This window comes from Nymphalis io, chromosome 8, assembly GCF_905147045.1.
Source record: "Nymphalis io chromosome 8, ilAglIoxx1.1, whole genome shotgun sequence".
Lineage (NCBI taxonomy): Eukaryota > Metazoa > Arthropoda > Insecta > Lepidoptera > Nymphalidae > Nymphalis > Nymphalis io.
The window spans coordinates 2,124,795-2,143,571 of record NC_065895.1 but is presented as its reverse complement, the minus strand read 5'-3'; the positions used below and the strand labels follow the sequence as shown (position 1 = coordinate 2,143,571).

The window sequence follows — 18,777 nt, the reverse complement described above, 5'->3', positions numbered from 1 at the left end:
TAGGTCATGCTAAAAATATTGTTCTTAAAAGTTGAGAAGTCCTTTGGCCATCAAATGTTCAAATTATATGCTGTTAATTTGTTTAATAATTAAACTTGTATTATAATAAAGTTCATAAAGTAATTTTTTAATTTAATTCTTTAAAAAATCCTGAAAATTAATCTATTTTAATAATCACTTGATTGACGAGTTACTTTCATTTACTATAAAAAAACAAAAATAAATTAAAATAGTAAAATTTTATTATAGTTCTGTACAAATTATATAACAAAGTATAAAATTAAATTTAATAAAAATAATTATTATATTTTCTTACTTTGGTATTTGGTAAACAACAATATCTTGGAATATTTTATTTAAGCACATTTATTTTATTTAAAACATTCATTTCATTAAGCACATTTATTTTATTTAAAACATTCATTTCATTAAGCACGCTAAATTCAATAAGCTAAAATATATATATATTTGGTCATCATTTATAATAAAAATATTAACGTCAAGTCACTTATAATAAAAAATAAATTATATAACTATTGTTTTTAAAAAGAAATTACTTTAAAAAAGCTGGTCGATGCGATTTGGTTAATGTTGTCGGCTTTAATAAAAAATAATGGATTATTTGGAAAGTTCCGCTTTCATGGTAAAAGCGTAGTTACCATAACTGTATTATATATTTGAGACATGTAAGTGAAACCGTATATACATATGTATGTGCTATATATATCCAATTTTTTCTGAAATTTTCTTGTCTCGTATCGCTATTAGCTATGACGGTTTATTTATTTTTACATTAATACAAATTAAAATTATAAAATAGTATAAAAATTTAATATATATATCTAAAAATATATGCTTATGAAGGTCATTATTACTGATATCTTAAAAATAGTCCAATCCCTTAAATAAAAAACTATTATTCTTTAAAACCAAAGCCAAATTAGATTACTACGTCTTATATACATAATGTAAAAAAATAAGTATATAATAATAACTAAAACGAGTCATAATCAAGTTTGATGTCATTATTGTGATTGTCATAAACATTAAATCGTTTTTGATGATAAAACGTCGAGAACGATTCATTCAATTTGTTTTTTCAAACTTTCATATAACATAATAAATCTTCTATTATACATTGTTCCAATTTATTGTTTTTCAATAATACTAAATCATGGACGATTGAAGTGGGATTTAACTGTGTAAATCTGTATACATTTTATTAAATTTCATGCCCTGTATCAAAATGTTTCCATGTTCTTGTTTTTAAATCCTTCGTCGCTTTTTTCACCTCAAATACTCCTCCAATATCTTGAGCTGGTCCCAACAGACCAGTAACAGTACCGTGTGAGGTCCCAGTCTTAAGTAATTCGCTCCAACTCCCTTGTAAAATGCGCTCGCCCCCTCAGACCTTAACATCTTCAAAAAGCAGTCCATCATACCGTTGTACAATTTACCACGATTATTGGCGTCTACAGCTGAAATGTAATATTGTTTAATTATGAATGTATTTTAATAGTATCTACTGGTTTGTAGGTAAGTATACAGAATAAATATATATTTCTAAAGATTCACTCGTTTGTCTATTGTCTAGCTTACGAATCTGTCGATCTCGATGTCCTCGGATCAAAGACAAAGTTTTTTGAAAGACAGTGTGGACCGCAAAGCCGATACTAGACCAACGATTTCGTTAATAATGCCTTTATAATCGGAATTAGTTATACTTTTAATAAAATATATGTATGTCGTAAAAGTTAGGAATATATCAGCCCAGTTAAAAAGTAGTAAATTGTCTATGGGCTATCTTAATATGTTTGAATATATGAACCGTAAGGTCTAAGCCGGATACTATTGTAGATGTATGGTATTAACACATATATAGTGAATTAATAGATAAATAAGACTAAAGATTTATAATGATAATAATAAAGTTCGTGTAATTTCGTGCTTACGTTGATTTGAAAGCCTCGTTGCAATTACATCAAATGGGTTGAGACACAGAGTCATCACGACGCCTCCCAAGTTAGCTCCCATGAAGGATAAAAGTATCGGCGACTGAAAATAACCTTTATCCTTGAGCCATTCTTTGGCGAACGCAAAGCTGACCATTTGTGAGCCGCTGCCGACCGCACCGCGTGGTATTTGTGGGCCCACTCCACGAAAAAGACCTGTCAATAAAGATAATGTTATTTGTTTTCAATTCTTCTAAAATAATAGTTTTGAACAATTAATGTGTAAGTTTTTATTAATGAAATACTGTCGGAAAGATATCACTTGATTTAGCTTATCGTATTCGAAAATGATCTATCATTAATAATGTCATTAAAATTACAGATTAGAAAGAAATTATCCACGTTTTCTTTAGTTTTTGATGTCAACAAACGTACTTATTTATATTTAAAATAACAAAGTCACGTCTTATCTACGTCCAACTGCAATCCTTTCCTCTTGAGAAGTTTGCTGCTTGTCTGCTGGGTTAGAACCTCATTTCCTCTAAAGGAGATTTCACGTGTTGATAGATACTTTAAAATGTCTTAATTTATTATTATTGTAAAATTAACCTTTGATTCCCTCCTTGTGATAAATATCAGTCAATGCGCTCATAGTTCCACTGTGTTTGTGCTGATGTCCAACAGCTATAGCTTTAGTAGCTTGAGCCTGAAGTCGGGTCTTTACTAGGAAGAAGGGAGTCCCGGCAATCGAGCCTAGAGCGCCACCGATACCGGCCGCCATCGCAACACGAATGACGGACGTTCGACCTTCCGAGGTAGTGGTCAACCCACGGCGTTCTGATATTCGGTATACGCCTAACCTGTATTTTATATTTCTTAGGGTTATTTATGATAGTGTTTAGCAACATTTAATAATCGCCAATGTGTAATCTTCGTGCTTTCATACGCGAGCGAAAATTAGTCACATATAAGACTTATTTACATTTCCATGCTTGATCTGAAAGCGTACTTTGAAATAAATGCGAGATCGGGAAGCAGTAAGATAATATAAAAGTGGTAACAAGTGAAAACTCTATATCTAACGATGCTTAGCAATAGCTTTGGTCTTTGTAGTCTCTTTCTAAAAACAACTGACTGAATTTAAACTTTTTTTTTTTTTTATATGTCCGGGATGGCAAATGACTCTACTCCACCTGATGGTAAGTGGTAGTAGAGTCCAAACGCGACGACGGCCAGTACAGTCGGGAAGAATGTTCTGTACTAGCCGTCACCGCCTTGCCGGCCCGCAAGATGCCTCTTCACGCCTCGTTTGAAGGAACCCGGGTTGTACTACTTTTGCATGTTGAGATTTAAATAAATGGTAAAATCATTTTTGTCAAGAGTTAGATCTCCATTTCTTTAACTTACAAGGAAATTTAAAATAAAAGTATGAGTACATCAGGTATCACCTAAAAGTATTGAGACAAAATTGAAATCCGAGCATAGCTGGTAAGCCATTTTGTAGAGCAACAATTCCTTCGTTTCTAGCAATCACGTACAATCCATGGGGTACGTTATTATAATAAACCGCATGTTTTCCTCTTGAAGCTAATTCCCCTTGTAATTGGAGACGTGTCTTCACTACTTCTATTGGATTCGTGAATAATGTCGCGAACATGGCTGACGTCCCACCCATCGCCATGTCTAAGACGTCACGGAGGACGCCATCTTTGTTTTTTGCAGCCATGGCTCTTTGATTCTGTGAACAATATATAAACCAATTACCGAAAAAATTTGCAAAATAAGTTTTGAGACTTTGATGCTCATTTCTTTAAAATTACAAATTTTGTGACTTTCACCTTAATCGAGTCATGTCTTCATATATTTACATACTTATAGTATACATAATTGAAAACATACATACATAATTGAAACGAATAGTATTTTTGTTTTCGTCATACAGACTGAAAGTATCACCTGATGGTAAGATGGTCATTGGTCACCTTAGACATAGCATTGTAAGAAGTATAAACCAATCCTTGCATTTTCAATGCGCCAACATTCGTCAACAATACCATTTACATTACAACACTTATACATTTTCACTATATGCCAGTGGCAATAAGTATCTAATTTTTAGTATGATAAAAAATCAAAAAAAATTAAAGCAAAATTAACTTTTTCCAAACTATAACAGACAATAAAAAAATATAGAAATGGATTTTTGATCGGTCTGCCATTTGCCACTTATATGCATCAGTAGTAGAAATGCTTCTTTTTCAAACCGGTGAAAGTTTCTAATTAGACAATTAATAAGTAAGAATAATGCTTCTATGCTGAAAACGTAATAGGGTAGGGTATTATAATAAAATAAAATTTCAAATTCAACAATGTTTTATTTAAACTTATCTAAATTACAAAATCTTATAACAAGAAAATAACACTGTTTTAAATACTGTACTTAATAATTGATAATTGTACTATTTCAATAACATATCTACATATTTAACTATTAACACAGCCAATTGCAAGGTATTGTCTAATGGGTATTGTATAATTAATAGTATATTATATTTTCTTTGGTTTAAGATATGAAAAAAAAACAATAGGTAGATTTGATAAATATATACTCTACTACAAATGCCTTTGACTTATTTAAAGAGTTGATTTATTTAAAAAAAAAAAAAAACTGACTAAATTTTCTAAGAATCACAACTTCAATATATATTAATACATATAAAGGTGTGTAATTCTATTTTAGTTGATTTAATTATTTACTTTATTACAGCTATTTAGAAGTTTTATTTTGTCATAAATTGATCATTATATTCGTCCCTCCAATACACAACCTTTGCCCATAAATATTTATGGCTTGTTTCGTCTATATAAAAAGGTAAGTGCTGCAACATAACTACCGTTTCCTGTTAAGTAAATACATTCTTGAATAAAATATATGTTGCAATCAAATGTACCCAACGTAAAATTAATTATACGCATCATATAAAAATTATACTTCTTAAATAAAAATCAAAGATTGATTTTTACACTGATGTTATTAAGTAAGAAACAACAAAATATATATGTATATGGTACACACGGTACACCAAAATATTGTAAGTATTGTAGTCAATGCAACCCAGGATTTCTGCCTAGTTCAACAAGACACCGGCCTAGGAGCCTCGCCACCGGGGCACCATTATTATTTATAGAAGAAAAATTTCCGCTAACCGTTCCGGAACAGGGGGCTCAAATGTCAAAGTGACTAGGGGCCTTGGATCTGAACTGTTCGGGCCTAAATCGATATATATTTGACGATCTACTCTTAAATCGCGTTTGAAAATTCTTCTCACAGTATAGCTCTAAAGATCGTTCGTTCGTTTAAAAAATAAATCATTTATTGTCATTATTAAATAAGAGACAAATACGAATACAAATGTCGACAAAAAATAACATAAAAAATCTAAAATCAAGAAAACATTAATTGTAATACACATAAAAAGCGACTTTGATTTGTTTTTATACTATGTCAGTGCCTGACATTTAAAAAAAAAACATATTTTTTTTTAACACTTAACAATAATATCCAACTTTAGAGACTACACTATTGAGTAAATAAGATGTAATGTAAGGTCAGCACAAAAATACAAAATGATAACAAAAGTCACAATTATTACACAACGGTCAGTTTCTTTAATAATATATAATAATAATCATAAGTACTACTGATAAAATAATATGTTCATATATATAATAAAATAATTTGTCGATTTCTTATAAAAATATCAAGGATTTATAATAAAATTACTTGTCAGATCAATTGACAATAAAGCAGCTGAGCAGGGTAAAGGTCAATTTGAATCTCATTCCGGCGCTTCGATTATTTTTTTTTATAGAATTAAATGAAACATATTTAGTAACAACATTATAAACGTTGATAAGCGAAGGTAAACAATGCCGTGTCTTCTTCTTTCGAATGTCAAATCAATAATGACAGAAAGAGAGAAATCAGTTGTTCATCATCAATCAGAGTTTAACTAAACATTCGCTAAGTAACGTTTTTAAGTAAGGGCGTACATTAATAATTTATGTAAGTAGTTTTAATATAGTGCATATTCAACTTTCTTTCCCTATATTTCGTACTTTGCCTCTCACCCCGCCTAAGAAATTTTCATTTTGGTTTTTTTTTAAGAACGATTTGACCAAAGTTTGAAATACTAATTCTATTTAAAAGTATGGATTCTTCATACTTTACTTGTTCATCGATTTTGTTAAAGCTATTTTATTAAATATTATCAATAATGAGGTTCTTTTACACATACATACATAATACTATGGTTCTAAGGCAAAACTCTTCTGTAAATCCTTTAATATGTCCCAGAATATTAGGAGGAGTATAGTGTGGGGGGCCTGGCGTAAGTATGAGGGGCCCATTCCCTTGTAGAACGCAAGTAGGCCTTCTGTTTTAGTTATTTTACGAGCGCAATCAATTATCCCGTTGTAGAGAATTCCTCGACCATTTTCACCAACATCTAGAAATTAATAGAACTTAATAAATTACGATAACTTATAACATTACTACGATTTCTAACTAAGTAAGAATTAAAAAACAACAATTAAAAATCAAAAAGTAACATTGTTTTTTTATTAAACGTTAAACGAGCGTAAAAGCCGAGATGGCCCAGTGGTAAGAACGTGTGAATCTTAAGCGATGATCGTAGGTTGAAACCCGGGCAAGCACCACTGACTTTTCATGTGCTTAATTTGTAATTATTATTCATCTCGTTCTTTACGGTGAAGGCAAACATCGTGAGGAAACCTGCATGTGTATAATTTCACTGAAATTCTGCCACATGTGTAATGCCATGATGGAAACCAACCCGCACTGGAGCAGCGTGGTGGAATAAGCTCCAAACCTTCTCCTCAAAAAGGAGAGGAGGCCTTAGCCCAGCAGTGGGACATTCACAGGCTGTTACGATGAAACGAGCGTAAATGCATCATCAATATAAAAATGATGTTAAGACGGTTTTTACGAATAATATTAAATTATATATAAAGCTGCTATCGGTTCGGAATCTAGACTGCAAATGGGACGTGTCAAAGATTGACATGTACGTTGGCACTGTGAGAAATATTAATTATTCTGGTCACTGTCGATACAACGCCAACTATTCCGACCAAGATGTCATGTGTCCGTTCATATTACTAACATGTCACTGGCTCGTTAAATCTAAGCCGAAACTAACTCATCATCATTATTATATATTCTGTATTGTAAACCACAAATTTAAAACAAAGAAAAGAAGCTAAGAAAAAAGCTTATGGCTAAGACATTTCTTCCAGACAACCCAATCTGAGAGAGATTTTAAAAACATATTTTGCGCATGGCCGTAAATATAAAAATATTTACACCCTAATATTCTACCAACCCGCATTGGAGCAGCGTGGTGGAATAAGCTCCAAACCTTCTCCTCAAAAAGAGGAGAGGAGGCCTTTAGCCCAGCAGTGGGACATTAACAGGCTGTTACGGTTACACCCTAATAATACATACAAAAAAAAACAATCTTATTACACATGACAAATGTTTACAATAAAATATTACTAGACAAAGAAATAAAAAAAAAACTTCTTTCTTGGCTATATAAGGCATAGTATTCTATTTACCTTGATTATAAAGTCGCGTCATAATGACATCCATGGGTGTTAGCGCTATTGTTTTCACGATGGCACCGAAATTACTCGCGACAAAGGCGGATAGGTACTTAGATTGTTGGAAAAAATTATTGTTGTCCATCCATTCTTTAAACCTAAAAAATAATTTATAATTTACAAAGAAATCTATAATTGAATATCGATTATTGAATACTTCGAGTTGGGTTAGGCTTGGGCTTAGTTCATTCATCGACGGTTATTATTTGACGAGCCGGTTGGCGTGGTTGGTGAATGCTTGCCTTTCGCGCCGAAGGTTGTGGGTTCGATTCCCACCCAGGACAGATATTTGTGTGCATGAACATGTCTGTTTGTCCTGAGTCTGGGTGTAATTATCTATATAAGTATGTATTTACAAAAGAAATATACTATGTAGTATATCAGTTGTCTGGTTTCCACAGTACAAGCTCTGTACAAGCTTAATTTGGGATCAGATGGCCGTGAAAATGTTTTAGGATATTATTATAGCCATACAATGTGGATATATAATTATATAGGGTTTTGTACGTCACTACGGATGGGAGGGGATAGAGGCGAGGATTGGAGCTTAGAGTTGGTGCTTCCTAATTGTGTCTCTAGCGATGGTACCTTTAAACGAGTACTTTCTTATCAATTGAAAATATTTCTAAGAAAAAACACTTCATTATCGAAATTAAATAGTGTAATCGCTAAAATAAACCAGAAATTTCTGCTATAGCGGTCGTAGAAAAATGAAGGGACAAATATCGATATAATTAAGTTAATATACATATAATATTTATTTATTTCTAAGTTAATATATATTTATTTCTAAGTCTAATTACGTCATTGTCATAGATCGAAAAATGCCGTTATTCTAGCATTTTACAAAACAGTATTGTACTGATTCATACGAAGTATGTTTATGAATACATAAATACAGGCTTCGGATATTTCTGTTAGTTGAACCATATCTTACTTTATCAATTTAGACAAAAAATAAATAACAATATTCTCTTAATAATTTCTTCTTTCGATTACGTTGTACATTACATTTATTGCGTTTGGTGTCGAGATAATTAAATCCGGTCACGTAAATACAAATATTTGTACGATGATAAAGTATCACGCACAAATTTATTAATATAACACCATTATGTAAAAAAGCCGAGATGAATCAGTGGATAGAACACGTGGGTCTTAATTGATGCAGGTTCAAATCCAGGCGAGCATAACTGAGTTTTCATGGACTTAATTTGTTTTCATAACAGCCGAGATGGTCCAGTGGTGAGAACGCATGAATCTTAACCGATGACCGTGGGTTAAAACCCGGGCAAGCACCACTGAATTTTCATATGCTTAATTTGTGGTTTTATAACCACAAATTAAGCATATGAAAATTATAAATTATTTTTTAGGTTTTTTCATATGCTTAATTTGTGGTTTTATAACCACAAATTAAGCATATGAAAATTCAGTGGATGAAAATTCTGTTTTTCTTTACCGTAAAGCACAAGATGAATTATTTCATCTTGTGCTTTACGGTAAAGAAAAACAGTCGTGAGGAAACCTGCGTGTGTCTAATTTCACTGAAATTCTGCCACATGTGTATTCCACCAACCCGCATTGGAGCAGCGTTGTGGAATAAGCTCCAAACCTACTCCTCAAAAAGGGAGAGGAGGCCGTAGCCCAGCTTCAATATGATATATAAATATATTTAAAAAAAAAACTAAAATTACTAAAAACTAAAAAAATAATACTAAAATTTCAATATAATATATAAATATATTTAAAAAAAAAACTAAAATTACTAAAAACTAAAAAAATAATACTAAAATTTCAATATAATATATAAATATATTTTAAAAAAAAAAACTAAAATTACTTACACAGTATATGATGCAATTTGTGACGCAGATCCAATTGAATTTCTCATCATCATCCCATGAGCCCCCCTCCATAGACCAAGGAAACCATTTTTCTTGTATATCCTCGTCAAAGCATAGAAAGTCCCCGGATGGCCATGCTGAGTTCCGACAGCAATCTTCTCAGAGGAATATGACATTAATTGGGTCTTAACCAGCTGTAATGGGCTTCCAACGAAACCCCCACACATACCAGCTAAAGACCCAAAGAAGAAGCTGTTCGCAAATATAGTATTGTTGTCTTCGTCTCGTAATAGTCCGTAGTTATCTGCTTGCTGATAAATTCCTAACCTACAAAAGAACAGTTTTTACTATGTACTGTATTTTAAGTATATAATATAAAGCAGTTAATATAAAACCATAATTTTGATTTAATTTAAATGACAATGATTTAAATTTTTTTAATATATACTAAAGTTTTTATAAAAAAAAGCTACACATATGATGGAATGGCTTACCTTACACCATTTACAAAAAGTTGAAACCATAATGCGGGCACTAAACCTTTCTGCAATGCAGATAAACCATCATGTTTCACGATAGTGACCATAGCGTGCGGTATGTTCCTGTAGTATACGACATGTTGACCTTTTGCACAGAGTTCTCCTTGCAATTGCATTCGAGTTTTAACAACATCAAATGGGTTGCTGAAAAACCCGGCTCCAACGCCTGCTAGGCCACCGACAACGAAATCCATCGTACTATGGAACATATTATTCATCTTAGATTTTTTTAGTTGGGTAACAAATAACTATTGATCTATCAAATGAATGCATTAAACTGTATCTTAAAAACTAATTATTATGTTAATATTGTCTGTAATATATATATTTTTAATTTAAACAAGCAATCATTTTTATTTTAATGTATGTATTAGGTAGTATATTATTTTATTGCGGGTTATTGGTTTAAATTTTTATTTAATTACATATTATTGTTTTAATTAATAATGAAACTGAACAAGATATTAAAGTTTTAGTTATAAATTTTGGTTTTTATTAGTCACTTTTCATTGATACTAACTTTTTAACGTTTGTTTAATATACACAACAGAAGGAGTAATTATATATTTTAGCGTATTATAATAAAGGTCAAAATGTACAATTCGGCTTCGATAGAATTTTTAAATATTTCAATTATTACACCAGATATGACGTAAATGTACACAAGCGTGAGATAAAATATACGCATGAGTGTCGAAGTGTAACATAAACATAAATGGTAAAGAATGGGTACCAATACAAATGTTTTTTTTACCTGATTTGATTTCATGTACAAGGACGAAGTCACCTTCCCGATTTAAAAAGGAATTGTATAGTCAGCATCCTGTGCCGAGTACAACTGGAGATTTCCACGGCAAAACCGTTTCGTAACAAAATTCTTGGATCCCCGTGATCATGATTTCGACGTCCGTCAAGTGTCATCGATGACAAATGACAGTGTCATCGCTGTTTTGACAGTAAATCAGCTGATTAAAATTGCGTTCTGAAATTAGAAATGCTTTAATATTATATAAAAATGTGTGCAGCTGGTTGAAAAATTTGCAACTATTTTTCGTTTGTCGCGTGTCATTCGTATTTGATTAATAAATAAAATTTTTGAGTGTTGATGAATTCATTGTTATATTAAATATTAACAAAATATTAAATTAAAAGAAAAATATGTAAAGTTGTAATATATAATACAAAAAAAAGCGAAAAATGGCTGTAACAAGCGCCATGTTTCTTTTTGAGGTGGTGGTGGAAAGCGTTAAAAGTTTAGTAGAAAGTCGTCATTTGATCATCAGAAGTGATTTTGGAGATATATTCTCGTTGGAACTGAAAGATCCGAAACAAATGCACATAGTTATACCAGAACCACCTCCATTGCCACCAGAGCCACCGGGAAAGAAAGGCAAAAAAACACCGAAACCCAAAAAGGGTAAAAAGGGAAAAGAAGAGGAACCACCTCCTGAGCCAGTCATACAATCCGGTCAGTCTGTTTTATTTTCAAGTACTGCAGAATTCTTAATACAAACCATGAAAAAGAATCCTTTAGAGTTGGCTTTGTGGAGTAAAGAAGATAATCTCACTTATATTGGTTCATGTAAAATTCCTTGGGACGCTGCTTTTTATACTCATTTAGAAAAAATATGCAACTGTGAAGAACCCCAACCAGTTACGCTAAAAGAAGAATACAACATATTTGAAGAAGGTACCGCTAAGTTAATGGCGAAAATAGGAATCCAAGTAAAACTAACTTATTTGACAGATAAAGTAACAACGGCTTTTCGTACACTTTCAGAAGATCCATCTGTAAAAAAAGTTTTGTATACTGGAATTAATTCTAAAACAACATCATATATTTGTACAATGAAAACGACTGACGAAGTGTTTGTAGAAAATTGTAACAAGATCGAAAATAATTTTGTGAAAGATAAACCCAAGTCAAATAAAATAGCTTATGCTGATTACAAAAATGCACCAGGAGCGAATCTTACATTCTTTAATGAAGGAGATTATTGTTGTATGAGTAACGCTGATAAGCCGCCAGAGTCGATATATAAAGCACCCCAGACGTGCCCTGACATCGATCATATAATTGATTATGTTAGAAAAATTATAGTATCTTGTAATGATAATATGAGAATGTTAACACCACGTCCGACAATACGGCCTAGAATTAAAGCTACTGATATTGATAGGTTATGTTATTGTAAAGAAACAAATTGGCCAGAAGGTTCATTTGCCGAAAGATTTAAGAAAACGGCCCAATCTGAACCTTGTCCAATGTGTAATCATTTAGGCAAGAAAATGGTGGATACACATAATAAAACATTTGATCTTGCTAATATAAGGGGTCCATGTGGTAGAGCTGATTGTAGAATAGCAAGAGATATGAGAGCTTATATTGAAAATGTCATTGATGAAGATAATAAAGAAGTTGACATCAGTAACATAATTGGTCCCTGCGGAAGTAAGGAATGTAGAATAGCTGAAAAAATTCAACAATTTCTTCGTCACGATGGCGTTTTTAAGGAAGGCTCTACATTGGAAGGCTTATCTACACAATGCGGTTGTGTTAAACAAATGCAAGATGCTCTTACGAAAAAGGAATCTTGTCAATCGTCTTGCTATAAAAACTGTGCTGAAAGTGACAGCGAATGCGGAGGAAAAGCATGTCCTTTTTCCACTGCACCTGAAGAGCAGCCAACTTACAATGTATACTATTTTACAGTTGAACATGATTTTAGCAAAGAAAATACAGGAACTTCATCGCCTAGTGGTACAGACAAATCATCGAAATACCGATATTGTTCCACAGAATGTCCAAGCATGAAACCTTCTGAGAAAACGTCTTGTTCTAAAAGCACCTGTTCTAACATAACAGACAAGTTATGTAAAGATGTGAATAATGAAGATTCAAACTGTCATGACCTTGTTTGCCCTAATGTGGATAAATATCCCCCTAGTCCAGCAGATAGTAATATTGTAATAAATTTTGATGAAATATACAACCCTTGCTGTGTAAAATCTTGTGACGTTGCTGAAAAAGTAAAAGATTTCATAGCTGATGGTATTTCAAGTCAAAAAAATAGAACAACTGCTGACGATGACCCATGTTATTGCGATTGTGTATGCAATTTTAATCTTTCTAAGAATACAACATATTGTGCAGTTTGCGGTGGGTATGAATGCTTAGGAGAAGACGTCAAAGTAATGCCTGAATATGCAAAGCCACACCCTTGTCCAGTATATCATAAGCTATACGATAAAAAAGATATCAATGTTCCGAGTCCATGGCCAGAAGAACAGGAGGCTAAAATACCCCCTGATACCATAAGTAATAAAAGCTCACGAATTACTGGTTCGAAACTTGGTCATGCTGATCAAAAAAGACTGACTGTTACGCGCTCAATGAAGAGCTTCTCTGATAAGAAAATAAATAATAAAAAAGAAAACAAAACGGTACAAAAGCCAAAATTAGAAACGAAGAAGATCGGTAAATTCACCGCAAACGTAGAAGAAACGCGTAAGTAACAACGAAATTCAAATTTATTTGAAAATTAAATAACTAATTAAAATATTGTATATAAATTGAATTGTAGCATTTCCGGTAATAGAAAGCAAACTGGAACCAAAATATCCCTATCCTCCAGTACCTAAGAACATGGGCTGGAATTGGACAGCGGAAGATATTCCAGGAATGAAGGTACAAAAGTCTTAAATTATAAGACCTTGTTATAATATAAATGTAGGTACTTGTTATTATCAACTGCCACTCTCAAGGAAGAATAGCAAACTGCACACAACATATTAATATCCACAAGATTAAGTGCAAACAGAAGTGCACTCTTTATTTTCTCACTCTCATAATCCGATAGGAATGCCTATCTAACAGGACCGGAAAGAGCTTAGGCGTAGGACCAACAAATTCTGAGGCACGGGTCTGTAAACTTTTTTAGACTTCCGACTGTTTCTAACACTTTATAGTCAGTTTTAACAACCTTTTATTGGCCCAACCCAGGGCTCATTGATAAGACCTCAGGATCTTAAGCCTTATATGCTATCTGTTAACCATTAAAGCAGTCATAAAAAGTATTAACAGGACAATCAGTTGATTCTAATATTTAGTACAAGATTAGAGTATTAGATTAGTGTAAAATAGGGACTGTACACATCTATTCTTTTTCCAAAATATAAAATTGAAGTTTGTTGCCTAAGTTTACGCATATGATAATATTTTTTTATATATAACAAATTATGTAGCGGTGTACGTGTGTTGGTAATATAATAAATAAATTTTACTTTTAAATAATGGTGTCAATTCTCATTATATATCATATTTTAAAATGAATCCTTAAAATTTTTAGTCAGTTGCAAGATGATATAATTTTACTCTCGTTGCAGTGATTTTATGAATGATGTGTATGTAATATATCTATATAAATTTATTTAAATAAAATCAAGTACGATAGCAATTCGACAATTAGGGCGTCAGAGTGGACCCCGTCGGCCTTACTCCCTTAGCGGGCTTACCACCGTGCAGTGTAATAATACCACAGATCATAATACTTTACTAGTATTATTTGCTATACACTATATACTCATAATACTTAGAGAACTCATTCGATCCGTAACGCACGCGGAGAGCTGTAGTGTATTTTGTTTTCGCGCGTTTTTAGCCATGCCAACAAAGAAAGAGCTGTATTGGCTATGATAGATTTGTCCAAAAATATGCCTTATTTGTGGAAGATGGACCAGGATGGACAAGGACCATATGAATTAGGACATCTTTCTTCTCCTCTTTGCTTTAATACTAATTGTTGTCGAAAGAACAACCACAGCGATAGCCAATTCCTTTTTTTTTATAATATATGGCATGACGTCTAGCGGCTCCAAGATTTTCTGACTGAATAAAGGCGGAAAATGTGTGTAGTGTAATAACGGACGTCAAATTAGACGGAAATTAGGACCAAAGTCCACCCTTAATCCATTGCCCTGATTCAATGTAGTGTAATACCCGTTTAAGCGATGGATAAATTACAAATGTATAAAGTGATATTGCATTTTTGTTTATAATCAATTTATGTTTTTTTTTTTGTTGGTAAGTTGTTTTTTGTGTTAAGACTTTCTAAATCAATTTAAATTATGATTATATAAAAATATTATGCAATAAAACGGTTTTAATATCCTTTTGCAGTTGTAATGGCCGGAAGAAATTTATCCATAAAGTTATCGAAGATTATTTGAAGATTGATTGATTGAAGAAAATGAAACCATTTAACTATCTGTATTTGATTGTTTTTAGTGCCAATAAAATAGATTTAACATCAGATCATACGTGTGTTTTATTGTTATATATTTGTAATATACGGTGATTTTATCATTATAGATCTCTAAAACTAAAAACAGCTTTAACAATTTCAGCCTCGACCAAAGTGGAAGCCAGGCGCAGCAAATAAAATTTTAGTTAGACGATACAGAGCAATAAGAGAAGGGGTTGACATTATAGCGAAAAAAAAGCGAGCAATGATGCAAAGGAAAAAGAAAATCGAAATGAAACCAACGTTAGTAGTTAAAAAGCAAAACGGTGAATACTCAGTTCAAATGGAAGTATTTAAGAAATATTCAAATGAACGACTAATATTTCAATACCCTTACGATGAAAAACCTCCGCTAGTTTACACAATAGGAAAGACTGAGGAAGAAAAAAGAAAAATACAAATGCAACGTGAACGAAGAGAACGCAGGGAAACAAGAAGAAAAAGTCGCTTATTGCAGTCGACTTTCAGAGACAGATGTCAAGAAATTTGTTTGAAAGCTTATAATCAAGCTATAGGAGTGTTACCTTTACCTAATCCTAATGATCCTGAGTGTCCTTGTCATACTGAAGCTGCTCAAAATATTAGTCCACCCATTGACTCTTGTTCATGTTCTGATGAAGGGTCTATATCCAGTAGCGACACAGACAACGATGAATGGACTATAGAATTTACTCCACCTGCAGCTCGATGGGATGTGAAGGCTAAGCATCCACCTGCTATTGCAGAAAATGAATGCCAATATAACTACTTAGATTATAAGGTAAAACTTAACGATAAACATGAAAATCCAGTTCCAAGATTCTTTAAAGGTCCTGATGGTAAACAGGAATGTAGTGACCTAGGAGGATTTTGGAGCCCAGACCACGTTTGGATGGAAATTAACAAGGACGGTTATATAGGACCTGACAATCGGTGGACGCCAATGAATTTTATTGGTCCCGATGGTATGTATTACTCGGCTGAGGAAGGTTTCTTCACAGATAATACTGGTGCAGTTTTAAAAATAGGTATCGATGGATACATAGATAAAGATGGAAAATGGGCATGGTATTCAAGGAAAATAAGTCGAAATCCCAAATCAAAGTCAACAATAACAGCTACGACTAATGAAACTAAGGTTGGAAGAGTTTCACCAAAAGTTGAAAATTTGGCCAAAGAAAGAAAAGATAATAAACGGAAACAGGCGACGATAAAAGCAAGGGAAGATAAAGCTCCCCAGTCTACTGTACTTAAAGGAGGCTCCGATAAAGCTAAATTGAGAAAAGAAGTCTCATACTCATCGAACAAAGCTAAGAGCCCTTTGGTCATGAGCGTGTCAGTGAATCATGAAAAATGTAAATATTCTCAATCGCCATGGATTAAAAGTTCTACGGAAGCAAAGAAAATTGCTAAATATAACGAAATAATGAATGAACTACGAATGCATGATATGCCAGAGCTTAATAGACCAGTTCAAATAAATCGAGCCTCGAATACACACGCATTTCTCACATTACAAAATTTAAGGAAAACATATAAAAAGAGCCCTACTAGATCTGGTAACAGAAGTCATAATCAATCACGCGTGGAGGCTTTCGCATATTAGTATTAATTTTTAATTTATATATTATATTATATTTATTTAATAAATATATAATTTATAAAAAAATGTGACAGTGTTTATTATATTGTTTTATAAAATCGTAACTCCACAATAGACAACAGTATTTTAATACAAAATACAGTATACAAAACGATAATACATTATTTGCTGTTTAGATTAATTTGTAAAATAAAGGTATGTAATTAAAAACGAATATAAATTATATCATTATTTATATATCAAATAAGTCGTGACACCTCATACTTATAGTAATCTAGCGCCCAGCAACAATACTTTGTATAATTTATATACAATTTTTAATTTGCTTTGCCTGAGTCCGTATTTCCCGATAAGTACAATGTTGGTGTCTTCAAATCCAGAGTAAACAGGTTTCTTATAGGCAAGCGTGCTACATCTTAGACCGTGTCGATGCTTAACATCAGGCAAGTCAACGGTCAAACGCTGGCCTATTAATTGTAAAAAAAAAGAATAAGCCAGTAACTAAATAATACGGAGTAAAATAGTTATCTAACATACATATATTGAACATACTTTAACCGGAAATAATAAAATTTTACACGGTCATAGTCGCACTAAATTTATCGTCAATTAATTAAGTCAATTAATTTGCATTTTTGAGGTAACAGTTGATAATTTTCTATTAGTTCGAAGAACATATCAAAATATTCTCATTTTTTAATTCCTGTAAGGTGTTATTTATTAAATAATTTAACTGCTTCTATATAAAATACTTCGTTTTTATAGGTGCAAGTTTTAGGTATAAAAAATAAACTGTCCTTTCTTTGGGTTTATTCTTTTTCCATACATACAGAGTTACATTTACATTTTTTGTTATATTAGTAGCTATCTTAATTGCAACATGCAAGCACTTATCTTGAATATTTTTAGATGCCAGGTTTAATGTTCACCCTTTAACTGTTCTTTAACTCAAGTCGTAAGATCGGTATTACAAATTAAATAATACATATATTTTATATATCAACTTGCTATGCAGACACACCGTCTTCACTTCGCGCCAATAATATAAAATATATATATATATATATATATATTCTATTTCCCGCGCTCCGCGGTGTGTGTCATCCGAGATGATAGATGGATAGATACTCAGATAATATATATTCATATTATATGTAACAGCCTGTGAATGTCCCACTGCTGGACTAAGGCCTCCTCTCTCTTTTATTTTTAAAAGAGTAGGTATGGAGCTTGTTCATATTACATAAAACTAATTAACACATTTTTGTAGATATGTGTACACTACACCGGGTACCTTTTTTTTAAAGATGGAAAAACGAATTACGCTTTTCCCCCACGGGAACAGTGGGGGGGGGGGTATGTGGGACTCGCCGGTGTCCAAGGCGCCGAGTGCGCCCCGAACATCGGAATACCCACTAAAAAACCAGCGGTACCCTTTCCGTCTTAACGAGGAGCGCCACGGAATCGCTTTCGCATGCTACCGTGACGCTCTGACGGCCGGCCCGCTTATGCGGGCCTCCATTCTACTACACCGGGTACCTACGATAATATAAGAAAGTTGATTATATCAATAAACACTGATTTTCTTTTCTCCAAATCCATCTTTTTTATGGCTGTCAAATCCCATTCCTATAATAAAATTCGCGTTGGTTTCGCGGATCGGACGGTAGTACGAATTAAATATACAAATGTACATACATTAATATTAATAAAGTATATTTACAGCGTTCGAACTTCTTGTTAAATTTGTCATCGTCAACCTAATCCAAAAATAATAACATAGTTTACACAAAAAATACAAAAAAAAAAAACTATGTTCTAATTGACAATATATATAATTTTTGGCTGTCATGTAAATTACAAGTTTTA

The 18,777-nt window shown here is 32.5% G+C and overlaps 2 protein-coding genes across 3 annotated transcripts; one reads left to right on the top strand and one right to left on the bottom strand.

Moving 5' to 3' along the window:
• Window positions 1-383: 383 nt before the first annotated feature.
• On the bottom strand, window positions 384-10,937 carry LOC126770218 (solute carrier family 25 member 35-like). Of its 2 annotated transcripts, none has more exons than XM_050489487.1 (5): window positions 10,778-10,937; window positions 3,401-3,690; window positions 2,562-2,812; window positions 1,953-2,168; window positions 384-1,478 (listed from the first exon to the last, which is right to left on the bottom strand). In XM_050489487.1, the coding sequence occupies exons 1-5, from the start codon at window positions 10,790-10,792 to the stop codon at window positions 1,288-1,290; spliced, it is 963 nt and encodes a 320-aa protein (XP_050345444.1). In that variant the 5' UTR covers window positions 10,793-10,937; the 3' UTR covers window positions 384-1,287. The 2 variants fall into 2 exon arrangements, with proteins under 2 accessions (XP_050345444.1, XP_050345445.1); XM_050489488.1 differs by lacking the exons at window positions 384-1,478; window positions 1,953-2,168; window positions 2,562-2,812; window positions 3,401-3,690 and adding exons at window positions 6,078-6,460; window positions 7,593-7,735; window positions 9,485-9,811; window positions 9,979-10,221.
• A 199-nt stretch (window positions 10,938-11,136) lies between these two features.
• LOC126770379 (uncharacterized) lies at window positions 11,137-16,911 on the top strand. Its single transcript, XM_050489777.1, has 3 exons — window positions 11,137-13,531; window positions 13,608-13,711; window positions 15,430-16,911. The coding sequence occupies exons 1-3, from the start codon at window positions 11,221-11,223 to the stop codon at window positions 16,909-16,911; spliced, it is 3,897 nt and encodes a 1,298-aa protein (XP_050345734.1). The 5' UTR covers window positions 11,137-11,220.
• The last annotated feature ends 1,866 nt before the right edge of the window (window positions 16,912-18,777 follow it).